The sequence below is a fragment of the Mustela erminea genome, chromosome 5, assembly GCF_009829155.1.
Source record: "Mustela erminea isolate mMusErm1 chromosome 5, mMusErm1.Pri, whole genome shotgun sequence".
Lineage (NCBI taxonomy): Eukaryota > Metazoa > Chordata > Mammalia > Carnivora > Mustelidae > Mustela > Mustela erminea.
The window spans coordinates 19,529,840-19,550,032 of NC_045618.1; the positions used below are offsets into that span (position 1 = coordinate 19,529,840).

Here is a 20,193-nt window from a genome sequence, read left to right on the forward strand (position 1 = left end):
CCTCACTGAGCGCAAGCCCTCTGCAGAGCTCCATTTCACGACCCTGAGATCATGACATGAGCTGAAACCAAGATTCATACACGTAACTGACTAGCCACCGGGTGCCCCAAACCGATAGTATTTTTTTTTAAAGATTTTATTTATTTGACAGACAGAGATCACAAGTAGGCAGAGAGGCAGGCAGAGAAGGGTAGGGCAATCAGGGGCTCCCCGCTGAGCAGAGAACCCGATGCGGGGCTCAATCCCAGGACCCTGGGATCATGACCTGAGCCGAAGGCAGAGGCTTTAACCCACTGAGCCACCCAGGCGCCCCCCAATAGCATTTTTATAGTATTCTAACTGCCAGCCTTTATGATATTTTTATCTCTTGTTCAGCAAAGGGCAGTTTCTAGATCCACTATTAACTACTAGCAAAAGAGACCTGGAGGGTCACTGGATGTTTCTGATTTTATATTTCCTCACCAACACGCTGCTCTCTGAGAGCAAGTGTCAAAAAGGATTATCAGAATGCGAGTCACGCAAGTCAACTGGCCGAAGAAGTTTAGCAAACGGTCAGGGGCACCCTGGACGGACACCTGACTCAGCTGCAGCATTATCCATGGGGGACGGAGGGCGGGCTTGACTGACAGCAAACTGCCAGGCAACCTGGAAGTCACATCCTCGCTGCGACTTGCCACAGAGAACACGAGTTAATAGGAATAACAGTAATGGTAATGGCAGCCAACGTCCTCACGCTCTTGCTCTGTGCCAGGCACTGTTTTGAGGGTTTTATCCTACAAGGCAGGTGTTAACACCATCACCCCTATTTTACAGGTGGAGAAACTGAGGCAGTAAATGGAAGTAATAAGCCTCAGATCACAGAGCTAACAAACAGGAAAGCCTGTACTCTTAGCTATTCTGCACTTGCTTTATTAGGAAGTGACCTGAAACTAAAAAAAATTCCAGGGACCCCTGGGTGGCTGAGTTAGTTAAGCATCTGCCGTTGGCTCAGGTCACAATCCCAGGGTCCTGAGATTGAGTCCCACATTGGGCTCCTTGCCTAGCAGGGAGCCTGGTTCTGCCTCTGCCTGCTGTTCTCCCTGCTCATGCTCTCTCTCTCTCTGACAAATAAATAAATACAATCTTGAAAAAAAAAAAGAAAAAAAAAAGATTTCCGAAATGTTTTCTTCTGTTTTCAGAAAGTTCCAAAACAAGCTAAACAATCTGTTCTTGTTTCATTCTACTATCTCGATTACCCAAGTTGTTTATGGACTCTTTCTTACTCCATGCCAGTTGTTTCGGTTAATTTTCTGATTATTGCAGATCAACAGGAATTAGAAAAGGCGGAGTACTGCAAGCAAAGAGACTCGAGTTCGAGCCCTGGATTGGCCACAAACTTACTGTGCGAATCTGGTCGAGGCCACAGATTTCTCCTATTTACGAGAAGGGGCCATTCTTGAGTGAAACGGGTCCAGCGTGTGTCAAGTGTCATCTGTGAACTTAAGAGACTCTGCCTGTCTGGAGCAGATGGCTGGGGCCGGTTGCCAGGGGCTCTTTGCTCGGTCCTGGCTCTAGGCTGTCATGGCGGCCCACTCAGCCCCGCCCTCCGTGTCTTGGCAGCTCACCAGCCCAAGATGTCAAAGAGACATGCTTGAGTTGGCCGGCACCCAGTGTGATATTTAGGAAGAAGAAAATAAAAGCGTAGGGATGATCACATTCTCTTAAGTAATCTTAAACGAGAGCATGCCACCCTCCTCACTTCCTCTGAAAGCACGTCTCATGTTTGCAGAGAGAATGACAACACAAATATCTTGGCCCATCATACTTCCCGAAGTGATGCGTGGGCTGGGAGTTCCTCACAAGATCCCCCATTTGAAAGGAACCAGCTTGGCTTCAGTGCCTGCTGGCCATGGTCTGTGTATGTCAGAGCCCTGAAATTATAGTGAGATTGTTATTTTAAGGTCTTAGACAGCAGAAGCAAATGGTAGAAGGTCCTTGTTCGCCATATGCAGGCGGTGACCCCACTGTTGAGGGGAAATAAGATGTGGATATTTCAACAAACGCTATTTTTAAGATGTGTAGTCACTTTTGTCTTTCCGGTCTACCAGGCAAATCCATGGAGACCAGAAAAAAAGCTTAATAAACAATTTTGTAACTTTCCACCACCATCCCCAACCCCGCCCCGCAATTTGTTTCCCTGAATTACATATTCATTTGCATATTCAACACTACTTATCAAGGGCCTATCAGGCATCAGGAACTGAAAAAGACAAATTCCCATTCTCCGTTAGAAGATTTGAGAGACATTTTAGGAGGCCTAAGAACTTCGGTAGTTCTGTTTTGTAAATATCCAAGAATTCGTCACTTTCGAAACAACCGAGGGATGTACATGAAACGCTAACAAGTTATTAAGTAGAGCTGAAAACCGACTTGTTCCTTGCTCCTCTAAGAATGTCCACTCTGGCCTTTATCTGTCTCCCCCCTTCGCATGCTACGGGGCCTTCAAATAGCATTCTTTAAAAGGCAGCTTTACGGCTTTGGAGGAAGAAGCCAAGTTCACAGCCAGTTTTGCCACTGCTGTGGAAAACAGCGTGCACATGCAAGCCAGCTGAAGTCATACAAACTGCAGGGATCAGGGCTTTGGGGGCCTCCACCACCACTGTCAAATCACAATTGGAAACAGCTTTTCCAAAGTACAGCATGAGAAATCGGGAATTCCTGTTCACGGCTCCCCAGCCCACTGGGTTTTTAATCAGGCCTGGTACAACCCATTAGAGATTAGAAATATGAACACAGTGCTGAAACCAAACAAGAGTATCTTCTGGGCTCCGAGTTTTGTTCAGCCTGGCTCCCTTCCAGCCTGTAATTATTGTCACTCACCAGTGATTAAGGGCATAGTTTCCGGCTAGGGAGACCCGCGCTCCAGGAAGCTCGACCCAGGGCTGGCAAGCTCCCCATGTGCAAAGGGTCTAACTGCTCCATTTTTTAACCTTATCGTACTCCCTTCAACTTTGTCAGTCACTCGGAGGTAAAATAACTTTTGCAGAGGTCATGAGAAAACTATTCAGAATATTAATAAACTAGAACCATTCAATGAAAGCGTTTCTTCTTGGCACTCTGACTTTTTTTAATTTGGTTTGAGATTAATCCAGATGTGGCCCAACTCCCTGTACCTCTGTCTAGATCTAGAAGCTAGGAGATGGTAGAAAACCCAGAGGTCAGTTATCACGATGTCCATTTCATCAGAACATGAACTTCCCAGGTAAATTACCACCGTACCTGTTACCTACAAGTCACTCCCTCTGATGATACCGTGTTGTGTTATACGTGGATGGTAACCTTGGAAAACAGGCCCACTGTAACTTCCACCTTGAAAGATCCTTAATTAAAACTTCCTCAGGGGGTGCCTGGGTGGCTCAGTGGGTTGAAGCCTCTGCTTTCGGCTCAGGTCATGATCCCAGGGTCCTGGGATCAAGCCCTGCATCAGGCTCTCCGCTCAGCAGAGAGCCTGCTTTCCTTCCTCTCTCTCTGCCTGCCTCTCTGCCTATTTGTGATCTCTGTCGGTCAAATAAATTGAAAAAAACTTCCTTGGAAGTATGATTTTCTGACAAGGAACTATGATTTTCTTTTCCTTGCCTTCAAGGCTCAAGTCAAATTCCTTCCATTTGATAACGTTCCCTGGCCGGCCCTTGAGTCAACGGGTTTCTGTCTCCCACAGCAAGTTTATGGGATATTGCTTTAGCACACTATAGGAAGTCGCTAGTAGGTGAATAATCCCCCCAGATGCCGGGTCGTTTCCCCAAAGGCAGTGAATTATGTCTTACTCATTTCTGAAGCCCTCCCCACCCTTGTTCTGGAATTAAAACCCAGGACAGAATTAAAAACAAACAAACAGAAAGCTCCTATTGTCTGAAATGTATTATTAGTTTGTTATTATTTAGAGAAGAAGATGCTTTCAGGAAAAAAGGCATAATCAAATAACAGACAATATTTCAGATGGTAGGAGAAGGGTCGGGGTGAGTATCATGTGCAAACTGGGTGCTCAGTAAAGGTAAATGTAAGGCTCTGAAGTATTACTCAGTAATCACTTATAATCACCATAAAGCTTGTCCCAAACCAGAGCAAATCTAGGCTCATTAGGACATCCTTTAAAAAGCAACAATCAGGATGCCTGGGTGGCTCAGTCAGTTAAGCCTCTGCCTTCTGTTCAGGTCATGATCCCAGGGTCCTGGGATCTAGCCCTGCATCTCCCTCTCCCTCTGCCCCAGCTCTCTCTCATGCACTCTCTCGCTCTAATAAATAAATAAAATCTATTTTTTAAAAAAAGCAACACTTTTTGGACCAAAGCTTTATAAAAATGACTGGTCCTCTAACAAAAGCAATTTCTTAAAAGCACTGTAGAGACCCACCTAAAAAAAAAAAAAAAAAGCTACCTTTTAGATACGTTTTTATCAATCATGATCAAATCAAGAGGAAGAAAAGGAATTCTGGTTAACTCCAAAATAACTAACGCATTCCGTCGTCAGGGCATCACCTTCAATCTGGCAACAAAGTCCACTTGCTGAGAGCAGTGAGGCTCACAAAGACCTTACCTTCATGAATAAACATCTTCTGAGCATCTTTAGGATGAAGTAGCACCAGTACAGGTGAAGGGCTTGTAGGACCAGGAGCTGGAGGTTGAGGAAGATGTATGAGAAGAAAGGCTCCAGGTAGTGCAGAGGCAGAATCAACGTGCAGTATAAAATCCTAAAAAACAAAAAAACAAACAAACAAAAAAACTAGACCAAAGGATTTCATTACACAGTACTATCAAATTTTCAGTGAGAAAACAAATACTTTTCCTCCCAAGGCATTCAACATTTATTTCATTTCTAACCATGCCCAGGAAATTCTCAAGGGAAAACAATATGATAATATTACCTTTTATATCATTATTGGCAAGCTACAAAAAATAAAAAAAAATACAGTCTGCCTCTGGGGAGAAAAGTTAAAGCAAATGGAATTTTTATGGTCAGGCTGCCTGCACTCCAGTCTCTGTACCTGGGTTTCCTCTCTGCAAGCAGAAGAGCCTACACGACCCTGCTCGGCTTCCCCGGGGGTTTATAGAATAAATAGGATAATGCATGTTTACGTAGGGTTATAATTGCCCTTATGACACAAACTCGTGTATTGGGCAGCAAAGTGAATGGTGAATTTTGCCAAAGTAAATTTTCCAATAAAAGAGGCTTTTAAAGTAGCAAAAATTCTATTATTACTTCCAGTTTCTAAAGCGAACTGCATGCTTTATGTATTTCGTGAACAGACTCACGGACATCATTCTGAGCTGCCCTCAATCACCCAGAACGCACAGTGGCTTCAGCTACGACTGGTATAGGAAGGGTTTACCTGTTCCGTTCCCAGACTTCATACACTACCATGATCTTAGACTTGCTGGATTGGTTTGCTTATAGGTATATTATTCTAACTATAAAAACAATCTATTCATACAAAAATAGGAAAAAGAAGAAAAACAAATAGAGTTGCCCATAATACCATCAGTCTAAACAAATTATATTGGAACTTTTGTGTATTATCTTCCAGTTTTTCCCATACATATTGTACTTTTTACATGAACATATGGTAAAACTGACTCTTTTTGGTGTCGTATGAATTATAATACATAAAGAGATCTGTATCTCTCCTAAAAATACGTTCTTTAAGTTTTTAAGTTCCTTTTCCTTTTGGCCTTTTTTCCATTACCACACGATTTTATACCACAGAAACACGCTAGGCATGTAATTTTGTACCCTGCTTTTATGACTCAAAAATATGATACATAGAGCTTTCCAGGTTAATGGATATACCAACATATCAGGGATCAGTAAACAGTTTTGTAAAGGGGCAGATAGTAAATATTTTAGGCCTCTAGGTCATTTGGTTTCTGTTGTAAATACTCTGTCACCACAATGTGAGAGCAGTTACAGAATTATACCAATTAATGGGTGTGGCCATGTGGCAATAAAACTTTATTAACAAAAACAGAGGGCTGGATTTGGCCGGTGAGCTGGAGTTTGCCAACCCCTACTACCCCTGCACAGAAATATACTTACAGATATCATTATTTATTTAACTAATCCCTTTTTGGGTAGATATTGTTTTCCAAATTTTCATAGTGTTATAGAGAATATTGTAAGAATTACTTGTAAAGACATTTTGATAGAACTATTTGATTATTTTCTTAAAATAGCTAAAATCCTTAATCAAAAAGTATACTCATTTTACATTTTAGAATACATTGCTAGACTGCTTTCCAGCAAGACCACAACAATTTACTGTCTTACACTAGTGTATGAGATTACCTGCTTCCTTCGATCTTGACTAACATTGTACTTTGTCAGCCTCTATCTAAAAGAGCATCATGCTGTTTATATTTACATTTTTATTTATTGTGAAGTGAATATATGTGTATATATACTTGTGTTTTCTTTGGTAATTTTGATTTATACTTTTGTGAACTGCTTCTTCATGGTATTTGCCCATTTTTCTATCAGGGTGCTTACTTTTTCCATTGATTCATTAGTGCTTTCTACATATCAAGGGCAACAACATTATTTTTAAATCCTATTAAATATCACCACATGGTCTAATTCTTTCAACCTTGTTAATGATTTTTGTGGGAAACTAACTTCTAAAATATTCTTGTAACCAAATTTATCATTTTTTTTTTTTTGCCTTTCTTGTTTGCCTCGATGGTATGCTTTAAAGGGCCCTTCTTATCTCTATCACCACAAAATATATTTCTCCACATTTTCTTAATATACTGGCTCTTTCACTTAAAATCCTGGTTCTGTGTAGCCTTGATCCAATTCTCCATGCATTTTCTCAACTGTAAAATGGAAGCAACGAGTATCCATTCAATCCATTCAACAAGTGTTCCCTGAGCACCTACCAAAGTGCTACCTGGCACTTTATAGGAGACAGGACTAGGGCAATGAATAAAACTGACCCAAATCCCTGAAGCGGTAAGGCCACATTCCAGTGCCTGCATTCACAGGGATTTCAGGAAATAATGTGCATCGTAAAGCCTCTTTGCCATTCTCGTTTGCTGGATCTGTAAGCAATTGCTGTGCCTTACTCTGTACGCTCTCAGCCTACAATGCCCTTCCCCGTTTCAGCTGAGATTGTCTTCACCCACCAAAGCATGGGCGCCTCTACAACAAAGCTCTCCGTGCTCTTCTGATCACCTCTCGATGTGTACCAATTCCTCTAGGCTCCCCCACTACCAAGTCCTTGAGAGAATGTGGCCTGATTCAACCTGCCCTGCGGTCACAGTTGCTCGTACAAGATCACTCTTCCCTTGCTGGCACGCTTTCCGAAGGCAGTGGCCATGACATCCTCTTCTCTGTATCCTCCCTTCCCCTGTTCCTGGGCCTTCCTCCTTACTGGATCCCCATTAGATTTGTCGATGTCAAAAATAACAAAGGAGGGACACCCAGGTGACTGAGTGGATTAAGCCCCTGCCTTCAGCTCAGGTCATGATCTCAGGGTCCTGGGATGGAGTCCCACATTGGGCTCTTTGCTCAGTAGGGAGCCTGCTTACCCCTCTCTCTCTCTCTGCCTGCCTCTCTGCCTACTAGTGATCTCTGTCTGTCAAATAAATAAATAAAATCTTTTTAAAAAAATAACAAAGGAAATGATTCAAAAGCATCTCCTTTATATATTCTACCAGAGAATGTGAATAATGTCTTAACTATGTAATTACTCATTGTGATCCAAACAAAGAAAAAACAAAATAAAACAAAACAAAACAAAACAAAACAGAGGGTGGGGTATAGTTGACCTGAGAGTTCTCTTTACTTCAAGTTCAAGGGAAGACACAGAAAAGAGGGTCCTGGTTGGAAGGGACCACATGTATGAGGCCCTCAGGTGGGAGGCATTGTAGAAAAGTCAAGGGCTAAGATGAGACCAGTGCAGCTGAAGGGAGAGGAGTGGCGGGGAGGGGTGGTGTAAGATGCAGGTGCGGAGGTGAATGGAGGTGTCCCCTGTTGGCTTTGCAAGATATGGCACTGGGAAGATTTGCTAGTTTTAGAAAGGGGAGCGATACACCCGGCCCAGACTCATCAGAGCAGCCTTCTGGGGCTGAGGCCACTTTTCTTGCCTCATAACCTACACCCAAGTCAGTAAGCCTCCTGGACCTTGGACAAGGTGGAAGTCGCCCTGCCCCATGACTGGGAGGCTCCAGGGAAACACACAGCCAGCTTTGCACACTGTAGCGTCCTAGAAATGGAAGAGACCACCATTAAAATACAGATGCCTCCAGAGAGAGCCAGCTACTGCCCCAAGGGGAGAGGAAAGGCATGGGCTCTGGGGCTGGCTAGCTGAGGATCCCGGCTCCCTTGCGGTCGGCAGCAAGTGACATAAGCTCTCTGGGCATCCGTTTCTTCTGTGAAATGAAAACACCACCACTCCCCTCATCAAACTGTTGTGTGGGCTTAATGATTTGTTAACTGGGAAGAGCTTCACATCCAGGAAGCACTGGGAAAATGGTAGTTTTAGCCATGACTCCTGCTCTGACAACGCCTTTTCCACCCACCCCTTCCTACTGTGGAGAGTTGGCATTCCCACTACAGGGAGAGCAACACCCAGGCGACTGGGCAGCTGAACGGGCTTGAGTTTCTGCTTCGGGAAAGGAAGGGGAGGCCACTCCGGAGAGGGAGTGGGGACGCTGTGCTGGCTGGAACATTCTGTGTAGGAGGACAGAGGGGACCAAATGGAGAGGAGCTCTGAAGGGGGTGGCCGCTGTGGCCCCAGGGTCAGTGGGTCTGGGGGCTGTGGTTACTCGGTCAGGACCTTTTTCTATCAGTCTATGTCCTCAGTAAAGGATGGTCCAGTCTCAATCTCAACTCTTCTCTTCTTTTGCTAAAAGAAGAGTGGGAAGGAGAGAAAAACCAACCCCTCTGTCTTACTCAATTTTGTCCCAGACACGTGTGTCACATGTGTAAGCACACGCATGAACACACAAACACATGTTTCCCTTCCTGGCCATGTGGAATTTCTCTTTCCACAGAGGATGCTCAGAAACTCCGTGCTCCTGGATTCCTGAAACCACTCTGCTCTGTCCACTGGCCTTTAATCTGTCCGAAAGGTTGCACTACGCCCGTGACCCTGGATTGTGAACATCAGACTTTTCCCTCTTTGGTTTGCTTTCCCACCTTCCCTCTAGCAATTACTGGAGTTTCCGTGGTTTGGAAACCCCGTGGTTGGTTTAAACAGTAGTTGGATTTGCTGGGCTAGATAAGGCAGCCACCAAAAGTTGTGTTTTCCTAATGAAAACTGGAAGGTGAAGGTCCTTTTCTCTCGCTAATTATAGGGGTGCGCATTCAGCCATCTCAGGATAACAAAGACTGGTTCTACTGGTGAGTAATTGCCTACCTTATATGTCAGGGATGCCTTACATTTCAAAGTGACTGTGTAGTGAAGGAAATTTAATAAATACTTAGGGAAGGCAAATTATGTCTGCTTTAAGTCGTCCGATTTACTAATTGAATTTGAATGTATCTGTTCTGTGTTTCAAATACCCTGTTTCTAGTCCTTCCTAAGTTGCTGTGTGATCCTGGAAATATCTTAACTCCCCACCTGGAATATAAGTAGGGGTGTCTACATGCTTTCACAACAGTGATGACCTGAAGGAGAAAGCAACTGTTCCAGGTGAATGAGAACTGAAGGCAAAATATGATCCTGGGCCAGATCCAGTAGGAGGGGGTAAAAACATATTGGATCAATGGACAATACTATGATTCGTAAAAGGATCTCCTTGTTCTTAGGAAAGACGCAGTGAAGAATTTAAGACTAAGAGGACATGATGCTTGCAACTTGCAAATGATTCAGAAAACACATGTAGATACATATATGCTCGTGCGCGTGTGCGCGTGCGTGTGTTTGTGTGTGTGTGTGTGTGTGTGTTGAGACAGAATGAGAAGGACGAGAGAAGGAGAACAGAAAAGAGAAAGCAAACAGGGCACAATGCCAACTAGTAAATCTGGGTAAACACAATACATTAAAATTCTTGGTAATATACTTGAAAGTATCCTATATATTTGAAATTATTTCTAAATAAATAAGTGAATAAAGGAGTTTGGCTAAATTCTGGGTGACGTCTGTTATCCTAAAGTATGACAATACGAAGAAGGGTGATTGTTGGAGCTGTCCTTTACACATCTATGAGCTGCAGAAGTAACGAGCACGTGGGTGTGGGGAAGGAGTTCCCGTGAGGGCACACTGTCAAGGAGACATTGAACAAACCCAGATGGTGAAGTTCATTGTCTCTTACACAAGGTGTGCAACTGGAAAGTCTAGTTCAGAGATACACATCTGTGGTAGTGGCTCCAGGGAGGGGCCCCAGCTTCAACAGGGCCACTCTCACATTGCACGAGCCCTTCCTTTCCTCTGGTGGCTGTGAGTCGGGCACAGCACCAACCCAGGAGGGCCTAGAAACCCACCAGGGCACCATGACACCCAGGCTCTGCCCTTGACTTATTCAGAACCCAGGCTCCAGGCTTTATGAGGATGGGAAAGGTCCCCCGGGTCCTTACTCTTGTCTTCCCTCGGCTGAGCGTCCACTAAGAGTACTGCTGTACTCTTCTAGCTTTGGCTTATCTTTTCTTGAAACTGCCCTCTCTCTGATAGCCATTCCAAGTACTTCTAGGGCCACACGACCCACAGAATTCCTTTTCACCTGAGGCTTTCCGTGGGACTGTTTTCCTCTGCCATTGAGAGCCAGATCCTTGAAAGCTGAAGCCTGAAGTCCAGCGAACCAATGGTGGGGACTCCATAAAGTTACCACAAGCATATGTACCCTTGCAGATTAGCAAGTTCCTTACCTGAAGATTATTCACCTTTGGAAAATTTTTTTGAACATCCAAAACACAGGTCAATGTTAATAATCTTCAAATATATAGGTAGGGTGGTTGGTAAAAGGATCTCTTCTGCTGCCCTTATGAACTCCTCCCGCAAGGTAGGAACTGTGTCTCATTCATCCAGTGTATTCCCCACAACCTCTACATGTGATGAGTTCAAGAAACGAACCAGCGAGCCAGTACCTCCCCCCGTAAACTTCCGTTGAGACGGAGTGCTCCTTTCCTTCAGTGGATTAGCCTGGACTAAATTGTTATCTGCCCTTGTGGTTTATGGAGGAAAGTGTCAAGAATCAGAGAAATTGTTTACCTGAACTTAGGAAGGTCTTTCTAGCCTAGTGATTCCCCAGCAGTATTTGTATGATATTCAAATAGACAGATACATCCAATAATTCAAAAGCAGAGAAGCCATCATTTTTAAACAATTGCGGGCACCTGGGTGGCTCAGTTGGTCAAGTGTCTGCCTTTGGCTCAGGTCGTGATCCTGGGGTCTTGGGATCAAGTCCCACATCAAGCTCCCTTCTCAGGGGGGATCTGCTTCTCAATCTGCCCCTCCCCCTGCTCATGCACTCTCTCTCTCTCTCTCTCTCTCCCCCTCTTGCAAAAATAAATTAATAAATCTTAGAAAAAAAACAAAACAACACTTGAGAATACCCTTAAAAATTATAAGCCTGAGATTTAAATGCTTTTGAATAAAAATACAAACAAATGAGGTAACTAAGCAATCAGATTAAAATAATTTGGCCCAGGCCGATTGGAATTCCTGCCTGATGTTGAGAGGAACCATGTTATAAAAAACCATGTAATTACCACATGCTGACACTGATTGAGTGAGAACTGGCTAAATAAGATTCCTGGGGGGTAAAAAAAAAAAAAAAAAGCAGGAGAGAAGAGGAGACAGAGCTGTACCCACACAAAAGAAGCTCATCGGAGGAAAGCAAACAGTTTGAGACTGGGGAAAACCAAGGGAAAGTGAAAGGGAAAGGGAAGTGTAATGTACGGGCTCTGTTTCTTTCTCCCACAGTTTCCAGATAAATTTCAGATGGGTCAGTGTTCTCCCCACTGGACCCTTTGTCTACCACAAAATGTGCAACGAAAGCCGTTGTGAGGAACAGAGCAAGTGGTGGGCTGCCGGCCTCCCGTGGCGCCTCGGAAATGTCTGGATCCATGAAATAGGTCTATCATCTGCACATCGTTTGGGCCATAGTAAATTCCCCCCCCAAAACTGAACTAATAAAATATCCTTGAAAAATGAATCTACGCTTACACATTTTAGACAGATGGTTGGAGCAAGGCTAACAACAAGGAACTGACTTTTCCTCTTTGGCACCGCAAGATGATTGTGTAACACGTTCAAGCGGATGGGAACGCTATGTAAGCCAGGGTAACACACCACAATGGATTCTTTCAAAAACCATCGAGAATCAATCTCTCAAACTTCCAATAGCTTGGTGAGGCTTTCCTCAGCCTTCCAAACAAGGAGGACCCGTCAATGTCAGTGTGGAAATATTTTTACCAGGAAAAAAATTTTTTACAGTTGGGTCTGTTAATACTGGTTTATTTGCCATCCAACTCCCTGAAGACAGCAAACAGTGGTGTTGGCTGCCCTCTGCAGTGGGCTGGTGAATTCAGTGAACTATCAAGATCAAGAAAATGCCAAATGCATGCAACTAATTCTTCTTGAAATCCAGAAATGCTGGCAAGAGAACGGCTCCTTAAATCTAGGATTTTTAAAGTCGAGGGTGTGTGGGAAAGTAACACACCACCTCCACAATCACTCAACCCCCGTATGATGTTTGGTTGTTTTCTGGGCAAGAGGAAGCTTGCTTGTTGATTTAAGACATCATGGGAATGTCTGAGGTTAACGTCCTTCATTGCTGAATCAGAAGCCAACCACAGCGGCAAGACTGCAAAGCTTCTCAGACCGTTCCCTGGGACTGGAAGCTTCCATGGTGTATGTTTTTAAAATATGCCCATGAATTCTTTGAAATTATTCCCGTGGAGAAATGGAGTCTAATTTTCCTTCCCTCAAATATGAGCTGGCCTTAGTCACCTGGATCCAGTGAAGAAAATGAGGTTGGAAGTAGCATGATGTGACTTCTGCAGGTGGCTTATGAAAGGACACACAGCGTCTGCCTAGCTCTCTTCTGGACTGCTCACCCTTGAAATCCAGCTGCCATGCTACGAGCTAATCAGGCCATGTGATGGGATTCTAGCTGACAGGCCCAGCTGAGGTCTCAACCAGCCATCAGCATCAACCAGTTGACTTTTTACGTGTTACTTTAACCATGTGGTGTGAGGAAGTCTTCCAGAAAATTCCCAACTCTGGCCACATCTGACTGTAACCACAACAGAGACCCTAAGTGAAAACCACCACCTCGCTGGAGCCAGTCAGCTCCGCAAACCATGAGCCATAGTAATAATCAATAAATGTTGTTATTTTAAGAGAGAGGTCTGCAAACTAAGGCCTGGTGATAAAATCAGGCCTGCGACCAGTTTTTCTCTGGCCTGTGAGCTCAGCTGGGTTTGGTACATTTTTAAAGGGTTGTAAATGAAATGAAACAAAGCAAGGAATAGTATGTGACAGCGACCATATGCAGCCCTTAAAGCTGAAAATAGCTCTTCTATGGCCTTTTACCAAAAAAAATCCCCTTGTTCAACACTGTCTTAAGCCATCAAATTTTTAGATAGTTTACTATGTAGTAACAGATAAACCAGAAAACATGGTACTTCTGGAACATAAGAAGAGACCATTGGTGGGCAAATGCTGGATTTATGGCATCATAAAAGTCACGCTGAAAAGCCATAATTCAACTATTACCTGAAAGTCAACACTATCAGTATCCACTATCACACAATATTACAAGTTCACAAACACATGCGCTCAACCAAAGCAAAAGTGAGGGCAATGTGATTCATCAACCAAGGAGAATATTATAAATGTTGTGTCTCATATTTGATTCTAGATTAAATTTCAAATTCTTAGAGACTTATTAATAACTTTAATAAACGTAGCTAGCATTTGCCAATCCTTACTATGTTCTGGACACAATTCTGAACTGTTTCATATGTATTACTTCATTTAAGCCTGTGACAACAATTACTTCCATTTTACAGATGAGGAAACTGAGACCCAGGGAAATGACCTAACATGTCCAAGATTATACAGGTCATAAGTGTGGAGCCAGGATTTGAATCTAGGCCTGACTAGCATCCATGAACTTAACTACCACACTATGCTGCTCCTCTCTAGAAAATGTCTAAGTAAGACACTGGTCTTGGTTTAAGCACGTAGCTGGCTTCCATAGGGAAGTCTGGCCAGACTTCCCTGCAGGCTAGTCAAGGGTGCCATTCACTCACTAGGAATCAGGTCTGGAATCTACATTTCCCTGGGTCCCAGGGGACCCAGGATCGTCAGCAACACCAACCCCACTTTTCTGTTGAGAGGATATGACCCCAAATAATGGGTCATTATAAGTTCTTTCTTCCAAACTATCAAAGACTTCCTCACACTTCTTCATTTCCTGTCAATCAACATATGGAAAATTATGCTTGCTAAAGGGATGACTGTCAGAGGAGACACAATATCGGTTCTTCACTGCCAGCCCTTGGCTAAACAAAATCAAAAGGCTGATCAAGAGCCAATTAATATGGAAAGGATATCCAGACCATTGTTAAGACCAGTCAGTGATCATGGAAAATGAAATCAGTATCGGTTTTCTCATCTGTGAAGTAGGAGTGATAAGACCTTATCTCTATGATTTGTTGTATAGACCAGAGCCAAAATATACAAAGGGCCTCATCCAGTGTCTGGCATTCAATTAGTGGTGGCTATATTTATTATATTTTGTTTAACATAGAACATGTCTCTCTTTCGAAGAGCTGGTGATGGACCAATGACAGTTCAATGAATAAAGGGAAAAGCTGTTAAACACAAAGAAAGATCCACATTCATGAAACGAGACATAGAGTAAGAATTGCTGTTTACCCATTGGGTTGCACATTTTTGACCTCCCTTTATCATAAGCCTTTTCCACATTGGAAGGTGTTGTTTTAATTATTCATAAAAATGCCCCCCTCCCTTTATTTTCTCCAACTGAGCTTGGCACAAACAACCGGGCATCAATGTAGGAAAGAGACTTCAACAATGTGCCAAGGCCACCTCAGCATGGTGACCAAAGGTACAGCCCAGCCCCTTGTCTACTCACCAGAAGGGAAAGATAATGAGGCGGCTGATGAAAAATATGGTAGAGAAGATGAGAAACAGGGTGTTACAGGTTTGCTTCCATCCGGCATAAGAAAACATCTTAGCAGACTGAAAACAAAAAAAGCAATTGCATTCAGATAAAGTGATGCTAGAATAAAATTCTTAAATTAAATATTTATAAAAGATACGATGTCTAGGATTTGGTTCAAAGTGGTCTCTGTGTGGGGGGTAGGGGAGAGGGATGGATGGGGAAACGGACAAAACAAAGCTGGCCACACTGACCACTGGTAACACTGGAGGAAAGGCCCACTGGGTCCATTATGCTCTTCTCTTTGCTGTTTGTTTGAAATTTTCCATAATAGAATGTTAAAAAAAAAAAAGTTATGTTTAAATGACTGTAATATTACTCCTGTCCTTCACAAGCCCTACAAGTTAGCCCAGTGAATGTTAGCATGCATTTCATTGGGGCGCTGATTTATTTTCTCCACTTAACTGATTGGAGAGCTGGATTAGAGAAAGGTTGAAATATGAGTGAAGATCTGGGCTGGGCTGGGCTGCACACATTGCAATCAAGGCAGCTGACAAAAGGGGCAGAGTGAGGGGGGCCACCCTGGGGGCTGTGTCGTAGTTGAAACGAAGTTGCAAGCACTGGATTTTTCCCCACTTATTTTATGCTAGTCTACACTGTCCATATGGTCTGCATTGAATAAAAGGAATTATAGAAATTGTTTAATGTGGTAGTAGCAGGTTAATGGATGAGAATTCTCTCTGGCATTATCTAGTGGAGCCCAAGGCTGCATGGGAAGGTATCTGGACTCGGGGGTGGTGGGAGGTGGATAGGAGTTGCTGAGTGTAGGTCATCCCTCCAGAAGCGTGGCTCAGGTCTGCATGGTTTCAGGACTAAAACTTGTCTGGTAGCTCAAAGCCACTCTAAACCAAGAGAGGCAGCATACTTATACTTCGGGAAGGGTTTTCATGACATTTTCCATACTCTGCCATATTTACCATGGGGTAAGGATACGATCAGATTGTGGAGAGGCAGGGGGCCCAGAAGGCAACAGACTCAAATGCTGCGATGGAAGGCTAGTCTGCCAAGTGGGTGGGAGATGGGTATGGGGATCTGGGCCAGAAGTTCAGGGTGCTTGGAATGGAGTGTGGGAGTTGTTTGAAGAGTCAGAGACTGGGCTAGGGTGGCTAGCTAGATGTGCACACAGGAAGGGAGAGCACTTGTGAGGGCAAAGTAGCATTCCTTGGGGTAAATACACACACAGAATATTCCCAGCTGTGCAATGATGGAGATCGACAGTCACTCTGGTCCTTTGCTAAGCGTGAGTCAGGATACTGTTCAAGCATTGGGCCCTGCATACAAACTTGAACATGGGGGAAACAAGAGGATCAGGAGGAGGCATGAAGAACACAGAGGTTCCTTCTAAGTCAGAGTTCTAGATGTTAAGGCTGTTTTTCCTTTCCAAGAGAAGGCTAAAAAATGACTCACACCAACTGTCTTGAGGAATATGAAAGATTAATAGTCACCATCTTTAGGAGGGTCTCAACAGGGCCAAAAGTTGTTCCATGTCTGGGTTCAATGAGCACTTGCCCGAGAAGACAACCACAAAAGCCAACTACTCGAGGAAGTTGTGGACCAGGCATCCTTGGAGGATATCAGAAATCGGCCCCCGTGCCACCACTTCATGGTGCCTCTTCCCAGATGGTGGAAGGTGCTGGCCTTGCTCATGAATCTCAGGTTAGATCGTGGTTTGTGAATCAGGAATGATTCATGATCATTAACAACATGAGGCCGTTCTCATAGTTTATCTGCGAAGGGCCCTCTGAGTTTGAAATTTCATTTTCCTTCTGTTTGCTTTTTTTTTTTTTTTTCACCTAAGAAGCTCAGAACATTTTCCAACAGTAATGAGCTAAACCTCACGATATACCCTAAGGAGCAGATATGACTTCTCATATTACCGCCGAGGACAGAAAACAAAGCATTAAGTGATTTGCCCCAGTCACCTAGGGAGTCATAGCATGTCAGGGATGGGGTCGGGGAGAGTGGGCAGGGACAACCCAGAGCTTATTCCCAGTCTCCACATCTAACTCCTTTTTAACAACACAATGAAGCTTTTTTTTTTTTTTTTTTTACAGTGGATACACACCAAAGGCTAGAGTGCTTAAAATCAACAGAGTAGCATCAAGTTCTTAAGTCATGGCCAGTGTGGTCTTAATTACAGGCAGGGTTACCGAGATACAATCAGAGGCAGAGGTAATTATAACAGATATGGCTACATTGAGATCACAACACATGGGAAAACTGGCACAATCCTTCTTCTGCTAAGCCATTTGCTGCCCTGAATAATCTTTGCCTTTGGAATGGGATTTACGTGTCTAATGTCAATTACAAAGAAGAAACAAAATTCTGTACACATTTAATATTTTAACAGTAGCCAGTGGCTTTGAAATGGCTTCAAATGACTTCTGGTTACATCTCTAACAGGGTTTAGCAAACTTCCATTCAGCCAATGGGCTAAAGGTAGTCACTCCGTAAGGATGGGTTTCATATTTTTAAAGGGGTATGAGAAAAGAAAAAGCAAACAGTCAGAAAAGAAGATGATATGGCAAGAGATTCTACAGAGCCCACAGAATTGATTTACTATCTGGCCCTTCACCAGAAAGTTGGGTGAACCCTGATCTAGAAGAACAAGATGCTATCAAATTGAATTTCTCCCATACCAACTTACATTCAGCTATTAACCCTTCAAGAGGCAATCCTGCACACGAGATGGGCAAGCATTATTTTCCTCGGCTTCATTATAAGTGAAGGTATTTAGAGGACAAACTTATGGCTCTGGGAAATGTGGCCCTAAGTACAGCAGGAGAGCTGGTGAGCAAGAGGGCTGCTGGGTCACTGCCTCGGGGCAAACAGGAACCAATACTTAACAGAGACAAGTAGAGAAAACAATCCTAATTTGCTTTGTTACTCCTGTTGTGTGTTGCTTGGGATGAGGGAGACTCTTGTTTTAATGTCCCCTGCTCCGAAACATTCCTCCCTTAGGAAATAAATGCCACTTGAAGAAACATCAGCCCGCATTCTTTAAAACTGGAGGAGGATCCCTGTCTGGCCAGTGTGACCCTTCAATGGGTATTTGGCTTTGGCTTAAGTCAATATATGGTACCATCCAACATTAAGAATCCATAAAGCCACAAATCCACATTTTCCTTTTAAACGATTAGAGCTCATTCCTTCCTCAAGTTATCTCACCTTACTTCCTGAGCTAGTATCTGCAGGCAACTTGTACAGGTGGAATCCCATGGGTTAACCTCTCTCAAGTACCGTGGAGAAGACTGGAGACTAAACACTAAAAGCTTTCATTTCTCTAAGCTTGAAGCACCCGAGGACCCAGAGACATCCTCAGACTTTGGGTGTTTTCAGGACAGGGAGGCTTGTTAAATCACTCCCAGACCGTTCTCCCAGGGAGGAGTTCCAGAAACCCAAGACATGGTACTGTTATTACTTTTTTAATGGCAAACGTTTACCTCCAGCCAAATGTCCGCCACATCATGCACAATCATCACGAGGGTCCCACTGCGAATATAATTAGCGCACCAAGAGAAGCTCATCAAACTAAGAGCAGCCAGGTGGTGGATGACATGAGCTAGAAAATCCTACAAAAGGAGAGGAAAATAGAAGCTATTAGCCAATGCAGTTATTTCCTAATCACTGGAAGTGTTAACAACAATAACAATAATAATAATAATATTTTTCAAAAAACAACTTTTAAAATTAACCTATAATGTATTATTTGCTTCAGGGGTACAGGTCTGTGAATCATCAGTCTTACACAGTTCACAGCACTCACCATAGCACATACCATCCCCAAAGTCCATCACCCAGCCACCCTCTCCCTACTGGCCCACCCCCAAGCAGCCATCAGTTTGTTTCCTGAGATTAAGAGTCTCTTATGGTTTGTCTCCCTCCCCAGTCCCATCTTGTTTCATTTTTTCCCTCCCTTCCCCCCACAACCCCCTACCCTGCCTCTCAAATTCCTCATATCAAAGAGATCATATGATAATTGTCCTTCTCTGATTGACTTATTTCACTGAGCATAATACCCTCTAGTTCCAACCATGTCGTGGCAAATGGCAAGATTTCACAAAAAACCAACAACTTACATATGAATGTTTTGACATTTGTAAAATGCTTTCACTTTGATTCTTAAACACAATCCTTGTGAGGGGACTAACACATGTTATCCTCACTGATGAAGTCACTTACATTTGGGACAGTGTTGAATAGTTGTCATCGAAGTCCTAACATCTGCTGTTCTTTCCACTGACCCACAATGGATATATATAGACACACACACACATGCATGCATACATACACCATATACATACACACACATTCCTGTGTATATTTACATTTATCCTTTATTCTCTAATTCCAAAAAGGGAAAAAGACAGATATACAATATATTAAAATTTTACAACCATTAAAGTAAGAGTTACCACATAGGAAACACGTAACAAATGAAAGGACAATACTACCAACCCTGGGCTAAAAGAAGCTACCACAGTCAAGGATAAAAACTTAAACATTTTCTGCAAACAACATATACAAACGGCGGGCAAGTACACAAAGGCACTCAACCCTCATTAGTCATCAGGAAAATGTAAATCAAAACCACCCTGAGATACCGCTTCATCCCCACCACGATAGCTATAATAAAAATGATGAACTCTAACAAGTGTTGGCAAGGACGTGGAAAGACTGGAATGCTTGTATGGTGCTGGGAGGAATGTAAAATGGTGCAGCACTTTTGGCAGTTGCACAAAAGGTTAAATAGAGAATTATCATATAAGCCAGCAATTCTACTGGAAGAAATAAAAATAATGTCCATGCAAAATATGTCCATGCAAAAACTTGTATATGAATGTTCATATTCCATTATTCCCAAGAGACAACAAAGAAAACATCCCAAATAGCCATCAAGTAGTAAACAGGTAAAATAAAATGCAATCTATCTATACCATGGGCAGTTATTTAGCAATTAAAGGGAATGAGGACTGATACATGCTTCCACATGAATGAACCTTGAAGACGTTATGTTAACTAAAAGT

The 20,193-nt window shown here is 43.2% G+C and overlaps 1 protein-coding gene across 3 annotated transcripts in view; it reads right to left on the minus strand.

The window, feature by feature from the left end:
* Positions 1-20,193, minus strand: part of CERS3 (ceramide synthase 3) — a 111,355-nt gene that overhangs the window by 26,131 nt on the left and 65,031 nt on the right. For all 3 annotated transcript variants that reach the window (XM_032342202.1, XM_032342201.1, XM_032342203.1), the window contains 3 exons: positions 18,610-18,738; positions 15,080-15,186; positions 4,572-4,725 (listed from right to left, as the gene is read on the minus strand). In XM_032342202.1, coding sequence (XP_032198093.1) covers positions 4,572-4,725; positions 15,080-15,186; positions 18,610-18,738 — 390 coding nt within the window. The remainder of the gene's footprint in view (positions 1-4,571; positions 4,726-15,079; positions 15,187-18,609; positions 18,739-20,193) is intronic.